The 19,478-nt window shown below is 45.5% G+C and overlaps 1 protein-coding gene across 2 annotated transcripts in view; it reads right to left on the bottom strand.

The window, feature by feature from the left end:
• The window catches only part of LOC134355586 (choline/ethanolaminephosphotransferase 1-like), a 143,196-nt gene extending 124,054 nt beyond the window's left edge, over window positions 1-19,142 (bottom strand). For both annotated transcript variants that reach the window (XR_010020129.1, XM_063065673.1), the window contains exon 1: window positions 18,680-19,142. Coding sequence is in view for 1 of the 2 variants with exons in the window: in XM_063065673.1 (XP_062921743.1) it covers window positions 18,680-19,021 (342 nt within the window). In the remaining variant the exon portion in view is untranslated. The remainder of the gene's footprint in view (window positions 1-18,679) is intronic.
• Window positions 19,143-19,478: the final 336 nt, after the last annotated feature.

The following is a 19,478-nucleotide window of genomic DNA, read 5'->3' as shown; positions in this document are numbered from 1 at the left end:
AGTGCCCAGGGCCTGATGGAATATACCCCAGGTTATTGAGAGAGGTGAGAGAAGAGATTGCTGAGGCCTTGACTAATATCGTTGTGTCCTCTCTAGCCACAGGCAAGGTCTGAGATTTTTTTGGCGAGATGATGAGGGTGATTGATGAAGGATTGATATTTGGATTTTGGTAAGGCACTTGATAAGGTCCCTCATGGAAAGCTCATTCAGAAGATTAAGATACATGGGATCAATGTTGGATTGGCCATTTGGATTCAGAATTCATAGAAGGTAGTGACTGAAGGAACTTAATCTAACTGAGTTTTGTGACAAGTGGTATTCTGGAGTGATCTGTACTGCGACTTCTGCTGCTTGTGATGTATATAGGTGACCTTGATGAAAATGTCAGTGGGTGGGCTAGTAAGTGTACAGGTGATACATAGATTGGTAGTGTGTGAACAGCATAGTAATAGCCACTGCTATTACAAAGAAAAAAGAGCTAGGCAAACTGAAAGGTCTTAAGGTGGATAAGTCACCTGGACCAGATGGACTACATCCCAGCCTGAGGGAAGTTGCTGAAGAGATAACAGATATATTAGTCATCATCAAGAATGACTTGACTCTAGGCATGTTCCCGGAGGATTGCACGATTGCAAATGTCACTCCAATCTTCAAGAAGGGAGGAAGGCAAACAAAAGGAAATTATAGGCCAGTTAGCCTAATCTTAGTGGTTGGGAAAATGTTGGAGTCTATTATTAAGGATGAGGTTTTGGGTTTCTTGGAGACTAATGATACAATAAGTTAAAGTCAACATTGTTTCTGTAAAGGGAAATCTTGCCTGACAAATCTGTTAAGAGTTCTTCAAGGAAGTAACAAGCAGGATGGACAGTGGATGTCTTTTACTTGGATTTTCAGAAGGTATTTGGTAAGGCGCCACACGAGGCGGCTTAAAACGATAAAATACCATGGCATTACAGGAAAGGTACCGGCATGGATAGAAAAATGGCTGACAGCCAGGAGGCAGTGAGTGGGAATAAAAGGGACCCTTTCTGGTTGGCTGCCGGTGACTAGTGGTGTTCCTCAGGGGGAGTATTGGGATCACTATTTTTCACATTGTCAATGAGTTAGATAATGGAATTGATGGCTTTGTGGCAAAGTTTGCAGATGATACGAAGACAAGTGGAGGACGGGTAGGTAGTGCTGAGGAAGCAATGCGATTGCAGCAGGACTTAGACAAATTGGAAGAATGGGCAAAGAAGTGGCAGATGGAATACCATGTTGGAAAATGTATGATAATACATTTTGGTAAAAAGACTTATCTAAATGAGAAGGTTCAAAAACTAAAGGGCACAGCCTCAACTTTGAGAGGCAATCTTTTAGAAGAGGTAAGGAGGAATTTTTTTTACCAGGAGGCAGTGAATCTGTGAATACTCTGCCACAGACTGCGGTGGAGGCCGTGTCCGTGTGTATATTTAAGGTGGAAGCTGATTGCTTCCTGATCGGTCGGGTCATCAAAGGATATGGTGAGAAGACAAGCATATGCAGTTGAGTGGGATCTGAGATCAGCCATGATGGGATGGCAGAGCAGCTCGAAGGGCTGAATGGCCTAATTCTGTTCCTATGTCTTAAGATTTTATAACCATAAACAGAGGTGCAGAGGGACTTAGCAGTCCTTGTGCAAGACTCCCAGAAGGCTAATTTACAAGCTGAGTCTGCGGTAAAGAAGGCAAATGTAATGTTGCCATTTACCTTCAGAGAAACAGAATATTACCAGTATTCTTACAGAATTAACAGGGGTACAATTACCAATGGACCCCGCTGTACATCTTCTAAACGATGACTCCCACCTTTCCCTTACGGGAAAAACACGCAAGATCTGGCTGGCAGGCCTGACTGCAGCTAAGAAGAATGTAGTCCAGTGATGGAAACCTCCCAATGATATTTCAAATACTCACTGGCTTCGGAGCTTTTTAGACATTTCTTACCTGGAACTTTCATCAGCAAAAGTAAATGATGCATGACCAAACACAATCTTAATGTGGACAAATTTGATATCTAACTTAAAAGGTCTTTTGTTAAAATAGGAATGCTTTGTCTGTGTATGCACTACTATTCAGTTGGTTGGTGGAGGGGAGAGGGATGGGGGGGGAAGAGAGGCGTGGAGGGAGGGATGGTGATGAAGGTTGGGTGGTGGCTGGGATAAACAGTCAAAATGTAATTGGCAAACATGAGGAATTCTGCAGATGCTGGAAATTCAAGCAACACACATCCAAGTTGCTGGTGAACGCAGCAGGCCAGGCAGCATCTCTAGGAAGAGGTACAGTCGACGTTTCAGGCCGAGACCCTTAGTCAGGACTAACAGAAAGAGTTAGTAAGAGATTTGAAAGTGGGAGGGGGAGGGGGAGATCCGAAATGATAGGAGAAGACAGGAGGAGGAGGGATGGAGCCAAGAGCTGGACAGTTGATTGACAAAAGGGATATGAGAGGATCATGGGACAGGGGGCCTAGGGAGAAAGAAAAGGGGGGGGAACCCAGAGGATGGGCAAGGGGTTTAGTGAGAGGGACAGAGGGAGAAAAAGGAGAGAGAAAGAATGCGTGCATTTAAATAAATAACTGATGGGGTACGAGGGGCAGGTGGGGCATTAGCAGAAGTTTGAGAAGTCAATGTTCATGCCATCAGGTTGGAGGCTACCCAGACAGAATATAAGGTGTTGTTCCTCCAACCTGAGTGTGGTTTCATCTTTACAGTAGAGGCAGCCATGGATAGACATATCAGAATGGGAATGGGACGTGGAATTAAAATGTGTGGCCACTGGGAGATCCTGCTTTCTCTGGCAGACAGAGCGTAGGTGTTCAGCGAAACGATCTCCCAGTCTGCGTCAGGTCTCAGCGAAACGATCTCGTCTGCGTCGGGTCTCAGCGAAACCAGTTCCCCTCTACCACCACTCTGCTCCGTCTAGTGGAATTAGTCCTTACTCCTAATAGTAAAGTAAGAGTAAGAGTTTCAGCGAAACTCTCCTTTGGCTCCTCCCACTTCCTCCAAACTAAAGGTGTAGCTATGGGCACCTGTATGGGTCCTAGCTATGCCTGCCTTTTTGTTGGCTTTGTGGAACAATCTGTGTTCCAAACCTATTCTGGTATCCGTCCCCCACTTTTCCTTCGCTACATCGACGACTGCATTGGCGCTGCTTCCTGCACGCATGCAGAGCTCGTTGACTTCATTAACTTTGCCTCCAACTTTCAGCCTGCCCTCAAGTTTACCTGGTCCATTTCCAACACCTCCTTCCCCTTTCCAGATCTTTCTGTCTCTATCTCTATCTCTGGAGACAGCTTATCTACTGATGTCGACTATAAGCCTACTGACTCTCACAGCTATCTGGATTATTCCTCTTCTCACTCCGTCTCTTGCAAAAATGCCATCCCCTTGCAAAAATGTCATCCGCCGCATCTGCTCTCAGGATGAGGCTTTTCATTCCAGGATGAGGGAGATGTCCCCCTTTTTTTAAAGAAAGGGGCTTCCCTTCCTCCACCATCAACTCCGCTCTCAAGCGCATCTCCCCCATTTCACGGACATCTGCTCTCACTCCATCCTCCCGCCACCCCACTAGGAATAGGGTTCCCCTTGTCCTCACCTACCACCCCACCAGCCTCCGGGTCCAACATATTATTCTCCATATATTCTGCCACCTCCAACGGGATCCCACAACTAAGCACATCTTTCCCTCCCACCCCCCTCCCGCTTTCCGCAGGGATCGCTCCCTACACGACTCCCTTGTCCATTCGTTCTCCCCATCCCTCCCCATTGAGCTCCCTCCTGGCACTTATCCTTGTAAGCGGAACAAATGCTACACATGCCCTTACACTTCCTCCCTTACCACCATTCAGGGCCCCAGACTGTCCTTCCAGGTGAGGCGACACTTCACCTGTGAGTTGGCTGGGGTGATATACTGCGTCCGGTGCTCCCGATGTGGCCTTCTATATAATTGGCGAGACCTGACGCAGACTGGGAGATCGTTTCGCTGAACACCTACGCTCTGTCCGCCAGAGAAAGCAGGATCTCCCAGTGGCCACACATTTTAATTCCACATCCCATTCCCATTCTGATATGTCTATCCACGGCCTCCTCTACAGTAAAGATGAAGCCACACTCAGGTTGGAGGAACAACCCCTTATATTCCGTCTGGGTAGCCTCCAACCTGATGGCATGAACATTGACTTCTCAAGCTTCCGCTAATGCCCCACCTCCCCCTCATACCCCATTCGTTATTTATTTATATACACACAATCTTTCTCTCTCTCTCCTTTTTCTCCCTCTGTCCCTCTCACTATACCCCTTGCCCATCCTCTGGGTTTTTCCCCCCTCCCCCTTTTCTTTCTCCCTGGCCGTCCTGTCCCATGATCCTCACATATTCCTTTCGCCAATCAACTTCCCAGCTCTTGGCTCCATCCCTCCACTTCCTGTCTTCTCCTATCATTTTGGATCTCTCCCTCCCCCTTTCAAATCTCTTACTAGCTCTTCTTTCAGTTAGTCCTGATGAAGGGTCTCGGCCCGAAACGTCGACTGTACCTCTTCCTAGAGATGCTGCCTGGCCTGCTGTGTTCACCAGCAACTTTGATGTGCGTTGCTTAAAATGTAATTGGCAACTGGTTGTATTGAGTGTAATTTGTTGGTGTTGCAATAAAAAATTAGGAATTAGAAAAAGAATTTAAAAGCAAGGAGATCATTTAACGTGGGGGCTTATATGGGAGGCAGGGTTTGAGGATCGGCACAACATTGTGGGTCGAAGGGCCTGTACTGTGCTGTATTATTCTATGTTCTATCATGCTGAGCCTTTATAAGACACTAGTCAGGCCGCACATGGAGTATTGCTGACGGTTTTAGGTCCCGTATCTCAGAAAGGATGTCTTGTTATTGGACAGAGTCCAGGGGAGGTTCACAAGGATGATTCCAGGAATGAAGGGGTTAACATATGAGCAGCGTTTTGCAGCTTTGGGCCTGTACTCATTGAAATTTGGAAGAATGCATGGGGATCTCACTGAAACCTACCATATGTTGAAAGGACTAGATAGGGTGGATGAGGAGAGGATGTTTCCTCTGGTGGTGGTATCCAGAACTAGAGGGCACAGCCTCAAAATTGAGGGGTGACCTTTGAGAACAGGAGGAGGAATTTTTTTTAGCCAGAGAGTAGTGAATCTGTAGAATGCTCTGCCACAGACTGTGGTGGAGGTCTAGTCTGTGGGTATATTTAAGGTAGAAGTAGGCAGTTTCCTGATCAGTCAGGGCATCAAAAGATATGGCGAAAAGGCAGGTGTATGGAGTTGAGTGGGATCCAGGTTCAGCCATGATGGAATGGCGGAGTAGACCTGATGGACTGAATGCCCTAATTCTGCTCCTGGGTCTTATGGTCTAAGACTGGCAAAGAATACAATGGGATATAGGTCAGTTGCAAATATGGGCACAGAAAGGGCAGATAGAGTTTAACCCTGCCAGATGTGGTGTTGCACCTTGGAATTTAGAATTTATTTAAATCTTGCATCCATCCCACAACATGAGGGAGTAAAAATCTTTGCGTTATGACTCCGTTGCAATGTACATACATGTGAATTTAGAAGTCTAATGGCTCGTAGAAAGAAGCTGTCCCGTAGCTTGTGTGATGTCCTGGCTTTAATGCTGCAGCACTGTTTGCCAGACGGAAGCAGCTGAGTTTATGGTTGGGGTGACTGAACTGATATCCCTGATGATCTTTCAGGCCTTCTTTCTGCACCTGCTTCTATAAGCGTCCTCAATGCTGGGAAGTTCACATACACAAATGTGCTGTGCCACTCTCGGCAGTGCCCAGCAATTAAGGTTGGCGCAGTTTCCGTACCAGGTGCTGGTACAGCCAGTCTGTATGCTCTCAATGGTGCCCCTGTAGAAGGTTTTGAGGATTTGAGGGCACATGCCTGAGGTGGAAGAGACACTGCTGTGCTTTTTTTGCCACACAGTTGGTTTGTACAGTCCAGTTGAGATCTTTGGTGATGTGTATACCAAGGATCTTGAAACTACTCACCCTCTCAAATGCAGACCAATTGCTGTTGATCAGTGCAAACCTGACTCCGTTCCTCCTGTAATCCACAATCAGCTCTTTTGTTTTTGGACATTGACAGAGAAATTGTTATCCTGGCACCACTGTGTCAGGGTGTCCACATCTTTCCTCTGCAGGCTATCTCATCACCACTAAAAATAAGGCCAATCAAAGTTCTGTCATCTGTGAATTTGTTCAGTGGATTGGAGCTGTGTGTGGCAGTACAGTCATGGGTGTAAAGGGAGTGGAGAAGGGGACGCAGAACACAACCCTGAAGGGCTCCTGTGTTGAGGGGCAGAGGTGAGGAAGCTCATCCTTACCACCTGTTGTCTAGAATCCAGCTGCACAAGGTGAGATGCAAGCCAAGGTCTCTGAGCTTCCTGACAAGTCTGGAGGGAATTATGGTGTTGAATGCTGAACTGCAGTCCAGGAACAGCACTCTAACATATGCATCCCTCTTCTCCAGGCGAGTGAGGATAATATGCAGTGCATTGGCTATGGCATCATCAGCAGACCGGTTCCATCAGTCTTTAACCAGCCTCTCAAAGAATTTGCTCAAAGAGTGCAACATAGAATTTGGTAGACCAAATGTAAGGGAACAATGTTAATGAGCAGGGAGATCTAGCTACAAAGGATGATAGGGTGGCTAAGAAGACATATGGCATACTTGCCTTCACCAGTCAAGCACTAATTCAGGAAGTTAAGCTGCAGCTTTCTAAAAGTCTAGTTAGAAACACAGAAAACCTACAGCACAATACAGGCCCTTTAGCCCACAATGCTGTGCCGAATATGTACTTACTTTAGAAATTACCTAGGGTTACCCATAGCCCTCTGTTTTTCTAAGCTCCATGTACCTATCCAGGAGTCCCTTAAAATACCCTTTCGTATCCACCTTCACCACCATCGCTGGCAGCCCTTTCCACGCACTCACCACTGTCTGTGTAAAAAACTTACCCCTGACATCTCCTCTGTACCTACTTCCAAGCACCTTAAAACCATGCCCTCTCCTGTTACCCATTTCAGCCCTGGGAAAAAGCCTCTGACTATCCACACGATCAATGCCTCTCATCAATCATACACCAATCAGGTCACCGCTCCAAGGAAAAAAGGCCGCGTTCACTTAACCTATTCTCATAAGAAATGCCCCCCAATCCAGGCAACATCCTTCTAAATCTCCTCTGCACCCCTTCTATAGTTTCCACATCCATTCTCTAGTAAGGTGACCAGAACTGAGCACAGTACTCCAAGTGGGGTCTGACCGGGGTCCTATATAGCTGTAACATTACCTCGCGGCTCTTAAACTCAATCCCACGGTTGATGAAGGCCAATGCACCATATGCTTCTGAACCACAGAGTCAACCAGTGCAGCAACTTTGAGTGTCCTATGGACTTGGACCCCAAGATCCCTCTGATCCTTCACACTGCCAAGAGTCTTACCACTAATACTGTATTTTGCCATATTTGACCCACCAAAATGAACCACCTCACACATATCTGGGTTGAACTCCATCTGCCACTTCTCAGCCCAGTTTTGCATCCTATCGATATCCCGCTGTAACCTCTGACAGCCCTCCAAACACACCCAACCTTTGTGTCATCAGCAAACTTACTAACCCATCCCTCCACTTCCTCATGCAGGTCATTTATAAAACTCATGAACAGAAGGGGTCCCAGAACAGATCCAAGGCACACTACTGGTCACCAGCCTCCATACAGAATATGACCCGTCTACAAGCACTCTGCCTTCTGTGAGCAAGCCAGTTCTGGATTCACAAAGCAATGTCTCCTTGGATCCCATGCCTCCTTACTTTCTCAATAAGCCTTGCATGGGGTACCTTATCAAATACCTTGCTGAAATCCATATACACTACATCTATTGCTCTTCCCTCATCAATGTGTTTAGTCACAGCCTCAAAAAAAAATCAATCAGACTCCTAAGGCATAACCTGCCTTTGACAAAGCCATGCTGACTATTCCTGATATTATGCCTCTCCAATTGTTCATAAGTCCTGCCTCTCAGGATCTTTTCCATCCACTTACCAACCACTGGAAGTAAGACTCACTGGAATTAGGCTGCATCTGGAGTATTACATACAGTTCTGGCTGCCCCATTATAGGAAGGATGTTGGGGCCTTGGGGAGGGTGCAAAAGAGGTTTAACAGGATGCTGTCTGGATTAGAGGGAATGTGCTATAATGAGAGCTTGGACAAACTTGGATAATTTTCTCTGGAGTGGCTGAAGATGAGGGGAGATCTGATAGAGGTTGATAAAGTCATGAGGCATAAATAGAGTAGAGAAACAATACCCTCTTCCCAGGGTTGAAATATCTAATACCAGAGGGCACGCATTTAAGGTAGAAAGGGGTGATTTCAAAGATGATGTGAGAGGCAAGTCTAAACCCTTTTTACCTTAAATGCATCCCTCTCATATGAGAGGATTCAGAGAGGCCAGGAAGGCCAAAAAACTGGAGGTAGAATTTTTTTCCAGTTAATTAATTGTTTCCTTCTTTATATTTGCACAATTAGAACCGTACAGATGCCAGGTGGGATAGTGGAACGCTCCTTTTGCAGGGTATGGGAAACCAAGGAGACCTCCAGTGTCCCTGACAGCTTCACCTGTAAGAAGTGCATCCAGCTGCAGCTTCCAACACTCCGCATTAAGGAGTTGGAGATTGAAATGAATGAACTCCAGATCATTTGGGAGGCTTAGGGGGTGACAGATTAGACGCATAGAAAGGTAGTTACACCCAAGGCGCAGCCCACAGGAGACTGGGTGACATTCAGAAAAGGAAAGGGGTGAAACAGCCAGTGCAGAGTACCACGTGGCCATACCCCTCAACATCAGGTTTAGGCGCGACGGAACGAGAGGGCTTAAGGGGGAGGTGTGGCATTACTAGTCAGGGAGAATGTCATGGCAGTGCTGTCAGGACAGAGTGAAGAACTTGTCTAGTGAGGCATTATTCCTTTATTTATTGAGATACAGCGTGAAATAGGCCCTTTGAACCACGCCTCCCAAAAATCCCCCGATTTAATTAGAGCCTAATCACAGGACAATTTACAATGTCCAAATGGTACATCTGTGAACTGTGGGAGGAAACCGGAGCATCCGGAGGAAGCCCATGCAGTTCGTGGTGAGAATGTACAAACTCCTTACACATGGTACCCGAATTAAACACAGAACACCGACACCCTGAGCTGTAACATCGGCTCGCTAACTGCAACACTATGAATATCACACAGAGGAAACCCATGTAGTCACGGGGGAACATACGAACTCCTTACAGGCAGCAGAGGGAATTGAACCCAAGTTGCCTATACTGTAAAACGCTATGCTAACCACTACACCACCATGCCACCTTAGGGGTGGAACTGAGTAATGAGGCTGTCTTATAGATGACCTAACAACCCACAGGACTCTTGAGGACTAATGAGGGACAAATTTGTAGAGCGATCACAGACTGTGAGAAACACAAGGCTGTTATAGTAGGTGATTTTAACTTTCCACATATTGACTGGGACTCCCATTAAGTAAAAGAACTAGATGGGATGGAGTTTGTTAAATGTGGTCAGAAAAGTTTTCTTAATCAGTACGTAAAAGTTCCAACAAGAGAGTGCACAACTCTTAATCTCCAAATAGGGAATGAGACAGGGCGGTTGGCAGAAATCTATGGAGAGGAACACCTTGCAGCTAGTGTTCATAATGCCATTAATTTCAAAGTAAATATGGAAAAAGATAGATCTGGTCCATGGGTTGAGATTCTAAATTGGAGAAATGCCATTTTTGATGGTATCAGAAATGATCTGGCAAGTGTGGATTGGGGCAGGCTGTTTTTTTTTAGCAAGGGTGCTTTTGAGAGCACAAAGCTTGTATGTACCTGTCAGAATAAAAGGTAACGATAACATGTTTAGGGAACTTTGGCTTTTCAAGAGATAGTGTGATCCTGGTTAAGAAAAAAAAGTAAGTGCATAGCAGCGAGTGTCAGGTAGGAACAAATGAGGTGCTTACAAGTACAAGGAATGCAGAATACTTACGAAAAAAATCAGGAGGGTTAAAGGGTTACCCAGGCAGACAAAGTAAAAGAGAATCCTAAGGGATTACATAGATATGTGCAGAGGAAAACATTGCAAGGGAAGAAATTGATCCGCTGGAAGATATGCGTGGAGCCAAAGAGATGGAGGGAATCTTAAGTGGATTTTTTTTTAAATCTGTATTTACTCAGGAGATGGACACAGATTCTACAGAAGTGAGGCAAAGCAGCATCGAAGTCATAGAGCCTATACAGATTACAGAGGAGGAAGTGTTTGCTATCTTAATGCAAATTATTGTAGATAAATCCCCAGGGCCTGACAAGGTGTTACCTTGTACCCTGTGGGAGGCATATGCAGAAATTGCTGGGGCCCTAGCAGAGATATTTAAATTATCCTTAGTGACATGTGAGATATCAAAGGATTGGAGAAAAGCTAATGTTGTTCCATTGTTTAGGAAAGGCTCTAAAAATAAACCAGAAAATTATAGGCTGGTGAGTCTGACATCAGTAGTGGGAAAATTATTGGAAGGTATTCTAAGGGATCGGATTCATGAGTATTTGGATAGATATGGGATAGTCTCAGCATGGTTTTGTACGTGATAGTTTGTATCTAATTAATCTTACAGAGTGGTTACCAGGAAAGTTGATGAAGGCAAGGCAGTTGATGTTATCTTTATGGACTTCAACAAGGCTTTCAACATGGTCTCACATGGCAAGTTGGTCAAGAAGGTTCAGTCACTTCACATTCAAAATGAGGTTATAAATTGGATTAGACATTGGCTTTGTGGGAGAAGCCAGAATGGTAGTAGATAGTTGCCTCGCTGACTAGAGGCCTGTTACTAACGGACTGCCACAGGGATCAATACTGGATCCGTTGTTGTTTGTCATCTATATCACCAATCTGGATGATAATGTGGTTAACTAGATCAGCAAATTTGTTAACACCACCAAGATTGGGGGCATAATAGACTGTGAGGAACATGATCAGAGCTTGCAGAAGGATCTGGACCAGCTGGAAGAATGAGCTGAAAAATAGCAGATGGAATTTAATGCAGACAAGTGTGAGGTTTTGCACTTCAGTAGGACCAATCAGGGTAAGTCTTACACAGTGAACAGTAAGACACTGAGGAGTGTGGTAGAACAAAGGGATCTGGGTCCATGATTCATTGAAAGTGGCTTCACAGGTAGATAGGGTCGTAAAGAAAGCTTCTGGCACATTGGCCTTCATAAATCAATCTATTGAGTACAGGAGAAGGGATGTTATGTTGAAGTGGTATAAGATGTTGGTGAGGCCTAATTTGAGTATTGTGAACAGCTTTGGTCACCTATGCACAGGAAAGATGTAAATAAGGTTCAAAAAGTACAGAGAGGCAACATGGCCCAGGTCCGGGAGCATATTGAAACAGCAGGGCTCAAGTCCAAGAGCAAGAAACAGGCCAGATCAGCTTGCTGCTCTATGAGGTGTACTCATGTCTGTGCTGAACTAAGATGATGACTGACTTTGTGGCTATGGACTCACTTTTGTGAACCTCGGTTGTTTGCTTCCTTTTGTTGTTAACATTTGTGTTTTTCTATACACATTGGGCAGTCTTTCTTCTCAAATGGGCTCTTTGTTTTGTGTCTGGCTGTAAGGAGGCAAATCTCAAGGGTACATGTAGTATACACTTTGAAAGTAAATATACAGTTCAATCCGCGAGGGATTGGTTCCGAGACCCCCCGCAGATACCAAAAAACGCGGATGCTCAAGTCCCTTATTTAACCTGTCTCAGTGTGGGTGGACTTTAGGACCCGGGGTAGCTCCAGACCTTATTTAATCTGTCTCAGCGCCGGTAGACTTTAGGACCCAGGGCAGCACAGGACCCGCCGCCCGCAGTGTTTCTGTTCCGTTGACTTATAATACCTAATACAACATAAATGCTATGTATATAGTTGCTATACTGTATTGTTTAGGGAATAATGACAAGAAAAAAGTCTGTACGTGTTCAGTACAGACGCAACCATCGTAGCTCTTCTGGGAACGCCGATGCCGCCTCGGCATCAGCCAATCCCGATTCTCCCGTGACATTTAAGTCCTTGAGGCTGTAGCGCTTTACATTGCCAGCCAGCCATCCCTAGCACTAACATTTCCACGAATTTCAGCTTCTTTCTGCTTTATTGTGCAAATGCTCGATTCGTTCTTACTGACCTTACAGCCCACTTCAGAATGCGACATGACACTTTTCAAAAGATCCAATATTTCTAATTTCTTGGCGAAAGGTAGCACTTTATGCTCCCTCTTGGCCTTTGAGGAATTGCTTTGACCATATAAATGCTTTTTAGGAGCCATTTTTTTACAGAAACAAAGTAGCGAATGAACAAGACGCGACGCAAACAATGCTCGAACAACGAGTGCTGGAGAGAGAACATTCGGGTTTTCCCGATTCGCGGTTGGTTGAATTCGCGAATGCGGAATTTGCGGATAAGGAGGGCCGACTGTACTTTGACATTGAGAACATTTACAAGGATGCCCTGCATTACAAGGAAAGATTGACATTATTCCTTGGACATAGAAGACTGAGCGGAGATTTGATAAAGGTACAATTATAGATACGTGGGGTGGCAAAGTGGAAACACATCTCTACTAAAGGAGGTGTAAGGTGCTTTTCCCTCTTCTAGCCTCCGGGTCACCTGCTTAGCCACACCACCCACATCTTGATCTGGGTTACTTGAAGCCATGGCAGCAGGTGGTGGATGGTCATATGAACAGCTGGTGCATATCATAAGTCCTGGTTATGCGACCACTGATGCCAGGCAGACAGTCTTTGAAGAGTACAGATAATAGCTGGTGTCACCCCTCTTGTAAGACACTGCTCGGAGGAAGGCAATGGCAAACCACTTCTGTGGAAAAATTTGCCAAGAACAATCATGATCATGGAAAGACCATGTTCACCCACGTTATACAACATAGCACATAACCATCTAAAGCTAGATAGGGTAAATCCAAGCCTGAACTAGTTGGGCCAAAGGGCCTGTTTTTGTGCTGCACTTTTCTATGACTATGAGTGAGTGCCTCCAATGCGCTGCCTGGGATGGTGGTAGAGGCCAGTACAGTACAGGAGACTTTTAAGAGGCATTTAGACAGGCACATGAACACAAGGAAAATGGAAGGATATGGACATTGTGTAGGCAGAAGAGACGAGTTCACCATTTGATTACTCATTTCATTGGGTCAGCACAACATTGTAAACCCAAGAGTCTGTTCCTGTGCTGTCCTGTTCTATGTTCTCTTTAATGGCACAGAGCCCAGCACATCAATAAAATATTGCAAATGTTTGCAGCTACAAATACCAAATATCACATTTGAGGGCCCCAGTAAGACAAAAATCAATCATCAGCCAATTAGTAATGCAGAGTGGATCGATCTGAAGCACAGAAAAGTGCAAAACTATGGTGTGGTGTGTTTCTCAACAAGGTTCTCTAGTACAATTACTTGGGCACCATGGTAATATAGCAGTCAGTTTGACACTATTACAGCTCAGGGTGTCAGTTCAGAGTTCAATTCCAGTGTCATCTGTAAAGAGTTTTCTGTTTGACCTCCCCAAGGAATGTATGGGTTTTCTCTGGGTAATCCTGTTTCCTCCCACAGTCCGAAGATGTACCGAGTAGGTTAACTGCTCATTATAAATTGACCCATGATTAGGTTAGGGGTAAACCAGGGTCTTTGGAGGTTGTGGGCTGGTGGGGACTCTGCCCCGTATTAAAATAAATATATTACAACACCACCCCTTACACAAGCACAACTCCCACATTCGCATAGAAGACCAAAAGACACTGGAGCAGAATTAGGCTATTTGGCCCACTGAGTCTGCATCACCATTCTATCAAGGTTGATTTATTATCCCACTCAACCTCTTATCTGCCTTCTCCCTGTACCCTTTGAAGCCCTTAATAATGGGCCTATCAACTTCTGCTTTAAATATACCCAATGACATGGCCTGGAGTTCCATATGTTCACCACTAAAGAATTTCCTACTCATCTCTGTTCTAAATGAACATCTTTCTATTCTGAAGCTGTGCCCACTGGTTCTAGATGCCCCACTACAAGAAACATCCACTCCATCTAAGCTTTCAATATTAAATAGGTTTCAATAAGATCCCTCCAGCAGCGAGTACAGACCCAGAACCATCAAACACTCATCATATGCAAGTCTTTTAATTCCCAGAATCATCCTTGTGAACCTCCTCTGCATCCTCGCCAATCCTTTCTTAGATAAGGGACCCAAAACTGCTCACAATACTCCAAGTGCGGTCTGACTAATGCCGTATAAAGCTTCAGCATGACATCCTGACAAAAACCTGGAAGTGAAGCCAAAAATGTGGAGGCAAGTAAACCAAATGTTAAAAAATGCAAAGTATGGTGCACTCTGGTTAACTGGCATATGTCAACACAAAGTATATTTTAGCCCAATTAAGCATCTACTCCAATCAGCTGAAGTTTCACAGCAGTAATTAAAAAGCAACATAAAAAAAGCAAGAAAAGTGAATAACAAATTAGAAGACCATAAGATAATGTAGTAGAATTAGGCCACTTGGCCCATCTAGTCTGCTCTACCATTTCATACTGGCTGACCCAATTTTCCTCTCAGCCACAATCTCCTACCCTCCCCCCCCCCATATCCCTTCATGCCCTGACCAATCAAGAATCTATTAACCTCTTCTTTAAATATACATAAAGACCACAAGATGTAGGATCAGAATTAGGCCTTTCAGCCCATCAAGTCAACTCAACCATTCTATCATGGCTGATCCTGGATCCTACTCAACCCCATACACCTGCCTCCTCACCATATCCTTTGATGCCCTAACTGCTCAGAAAATGATCAGCTTCCTCCTTAAGTATACACACAGACTTGGCCTCCACCACAGTCTGTAACAGAGCATTCCACAGATTTTCTACTCTTTGGCTATAAAAGAAATCCGTCCTTACATCTGTTCTAAAGGGTTGCCCCTCAATTTTGAGGCTGTGCCCTCTAGTTCTAATGCTCAGCATAGGAAACATCCTCTCCACATCCACCCTATCTAGCCCTTTCAATAGTTGGTAGGTTTCAATGAGATTCCCCAAGCATTCTTCTAAATTCCAGTGAGTACAGGCCTAAGGCAACCAAACACTCCTATGTTAACCCCTTCATTCCCAGAATCATCCTCATGAACTTCCTCTGGACTCTCTCCAAGAGGAGGACACTCTGGACACATTCTTTCTGAGATATGAGACCCAAAACTGTTGACAATACTTCAAGTGCGACCTGACCAGTGTCTTATAAAGGCTCAGCATTATCTCTTTGCTTTTATATTCGATTCCCCTGGAAATAAATGCCAACAGCTCTTCCTTCAGTTAGTCCTGACAAAGGGTCTCGGCCCTAAACGTTGACTGTACCTCTTCCTAGAGATGCTGCCTGGCCTGCTGTGTTCACCAGCAGCTTTGATGTGTGTTGCTTGAACTTCCAGCATCTGCAGAATTCCTCGTGTTTGCTGTATTCCATCTGCCACTTTTTTGCCTGTTCTTCCAATTTCTCTAAGTCCTGCTGTAATTCATTGCTTTCTCAGCACTACCTAACCCTCCACCTATCTTCGTATCATCCACAAACTTTGCCACAAAGCCATCAGTACCATCATCTAAATCATTGACAAACAATCTGAAAAGCAAAGAAGCAGATAAAGACTTGGCCTCCACAGCTGCCTGTAGCAAAGAATTCCAGATATCCACTTTCTGGCTAAAGAAATTCCTCATCTCCATTCTAAAAGAACACCCCTCTATTATGTAATTAAATGAAATACAGCACAAATTAGAACTCAGCAAATAATACTACAGTACTAGAAAACTTTGTATTAGTCATTGGAGGAATTCATCTAGTGTACACAACACACAAAATCGCAGACACCTAGTGCAGATAATGGACTGCCTTCACACAATGCTTTCGACGATTGCATCCTCCAAATCTTCATTTTCATTGTAACATTCAAGATGATTGTCGATACCTTCAAATTCTTTGTAGTTCCTAACTTGCTGAAGTAGTGAAATTGTTTCATTTTCACTCCCGAACGTTTCTGGCATCTCCAAGCCTGAATGCTTGAAACAGCAGTGAGTAAAACAGTTCCGAATTGTCTTGCTGCTTATTTCTCACCAACTATCAGTGACAAAAAGCACTGATATTTGAACACAAACACATACCACTGATGATATTTAAAAACTGATCACTTCAATCATGGTGTAGTGCCCAATGGCTACACGGCACGCAACTGAAGCCAGTTAGATCCTGTTCAGCAAGTCTCCTGCCCCAAATAAGCAGCATAGTAGCCAAATAATCGATTACTTTTTGTTCTTGCAGAGTTGTCCCAAATAAGTGGCTACCCCAATTATAAAATTGCCCAAATAACCAGAATCTACTGTACTTATATTTTAGCATTGTGTTGGCATGTGGCCAAGTGGTTAAGGCGTTCATCTAGTGATTTGAAGGTCACTAGTTCGAGCCTTGGCTGAGGCAGCGTGTGTGTCCTTGAGCAAGGCACTTAACCACACATTGCTCTGCAATGACACCGGTGCCAAGCTGTATGGGTCCTAATGCCCTTAGACAACATCAGTGGCGTGTAGAGGGGAGACTTGCAGCATGGGCAACTGCTGGTCTTCCATACAACCTTGCCCAGGCCTGCGCCCTGGAAACCTTCCAAGGTGCAAATCCATGGTCTCATGAGACTAACGGCTGCCTATATATATATTACCATGAAATTCATTTTTTTTTGGTCTTTACAGGAAATAAAAACAAGAGAAACACAAACACCAGAGATTCGCAGATGCTGGATAACCAGAGAAACACACTCAAAATACTAGAGGAACTCAGCAGGTCAGGCAGCATCTATGGAGGGGAATAAACAGACAACGTTCCAAAGACCTGAAGAAGGGTCTCAGCCCGAAACATCGTCTGTTTGTTCTTTCCCATAGATGTTCCTGACCTGCTGAGATCCGAATTCCAAAGAAGTATGAGTTTGAGAGTGGGTGTAATAGGGCAATGTGAGCTCGTTGCACTGGAAGCCCATTACCATGCTGTATGGATTTAAGTAAAACATTACAGTAGAATTTTACAAAATACAACTGTACATTGACAAAAGCTAACAAACAACCAGTGTTCACTATGGAAATACAAATAACACTGAGAACCAGTTGTTGAGTCCTTGAAAATGAGTCTGTAGGTTGTGGAATCAGTTCAGTGTTAAGGTGAGTGAAGTTATCCACACTGGTTCAGGAGCATGATTGTTGTAGGGGTAATAACTGTTTCTGAATCTGATGGTGTGGGACCTGAGGTTTCTGTACCCAACTCTTCCACCCGAAATGTTAAACACTTGGTCTTTCTCAGCATTTGAGAAAGGGTTATGGGGAGAAAGCAGGGGAATGGGGTTGAGAGGGATAACAAATCGACCTTGATGGAAAGGCAAAGCAAACTCAATGGGCCGAATGGCCTAGTTCTGCTCCACTGGAGGCCCAAGATGGCTAGTCCTGGGGTTGAAGACATGTGTCTGTGCGTGCGTCTGTATCTCTGTGTGTGCATGAATGTGTATGGGTGGGAGGGAGGAACAGGACTGGTTTTAATACTTGTTTTGCTCTGTTCATTCTGAGAACTATGGGTGTGCTATGTTGGGGCTAGAATATGTGGTGACAATTGCGGGTTGTCCCCAGCACATCCTCAGGTAGTGTCGGTTTTTAAAATAAACACACTTCATTGTAAGTTACAATGTAACTGTGATAAATGAGCATGTTTGAATCTGGAACTATGCTTGACAGAGAGAATGCATTCAATTTCATAGAATAAGCATTGCAGTGGGTTGGTACATCTTGCAAGTGACTGGGACAGTGAGAGAGTCGATGTATACTAATCACACTCCAGTGACCACTGGGGGTAGGATAGTGAGAGGGGCAGTCTACACTAATCACACCCCAGTGACCACTGGGAATGGGACGGTGGGAGAGGCAGTGTATAGTAATCACACTCCAGTGACCACTGGGGGTAGGAGAGAACATGTGTAAGACCTTGTACACTAATCCTGTGGAGAAAGGACCTTGTCTATTAACCATCTGGAGATGAGATACTGTACAGTAACCATTTGGAGATGGGATCCTGCATTAGTCCGTGTACATTAACCATTTGGAGATGGGACATTGCATTAGTCCGTGTACATTAACCATTTGGAGATGGGACCCTGCATTAGTCCGTGTACATTAACCATTTGGAGATGGGACACGGAATTAGTCCGTGTACATTAACCATTTGGAGATGGGACATTGAATTAGTCCGTGTACATTAACCATTTGGAGATGGGACCCTGCATTAGTCCGTGTACATTAACCATTTGGAGATGGGACCCTGCATTAGTCCGTGTACATTAACCATTTAGAGATGGGACAGTACATTAGACCCCGTATAGTAACCATTTGGAGATGGGACAGTGTATTAGACCCCATATAGTAACCATTTGGAGATGGGACATTGCATTAGTCCGTGTACATTAACCATTTGAAGATGGGACAGTACATTAGACTCCGTACAGTAACCATGTGGAGATGGAACCGTGCACTCACCTGCTCGGTGGCCGTCGGGCAGTACAGGATAAGGATGAGGGTGGTACACACGTTGAGAGCCAGCCCGGTGACGGTGATAGCGTTAGGCGCCATCCAGAGCGGGAGACGGCTAACCAACCACTCCCACCACACCTGCATTAACGGCTCTAGCAGCGAGGCGCCGGCGCTCCGGTACCGGTGCTCCTCCAGCCGCTTCAGCTGCTGTCGGGACAGCGGCTGCTGCATTAGCAGGGCGCCGAGGCCCGGACCCGGACCGACACTAACAGCCCGAGGTCTCCCAGCCGGCGCCCGGCTCAACACCGGGCTCGCCTCCCTGGCCTCACTCCGCCGCTGCACGTTCATGGGAGCCACTGAATTACTGACGGCCTGAGAGTCCCCGTCCGGCTCGCTTCCCCCGCCGGTTCCCGTCTCCCTGGACACAGAGCCCGGAAACAGTCGCCGTCGCCGCTCCAGGACCGGCCAGGCGCCGCCGGACATGACGTCTGTACACATCCGGCCAGACCACGTGGCAGGATCATCGGTGGGGGTAAGGTAGGGAATGGGCAGTGGAACAGGGAATGGGTAGGGAAATAGGGAATAGCTAGTGGAACAGGGAATGGGGCATTAGGGGATGGGCAGTGGAACAGGGAATAGGGCATGAGGGAATGGGTAGTGGAACAGGGAAAGGGGCATGAGGGAATGGGTAGTGGAACAGGGAATGGGGCATGAGGGAATGGGTAGTGGAACAGGGAATGGGGCATTAGGGGATGGGCAGTGGAACAGGGAATAGGGCATGAGGGAATGGGTAGTGGAATAGGGA

Source organism: Mobula hypostoma, chromosome 13 (assembly GCF_963921235.1).
Source record: "Mobula hypostoma chromosome 13, sMobHyp1.1, whole genome shotgun sequence".
Classification (NCBI taxonomy): domain Eukaryota; kingdom Metazoa; phylum Chordata; class Chondrichthyes; order Myliobatiformes; family Myliobatidae; genus Mobula; species Mobula hypostoma.
The sequence above is the reverse complement of the archived record's forward strand: the minus strand, read 5'-3'. Positions and strand labels throughout refer to the sequence as shown.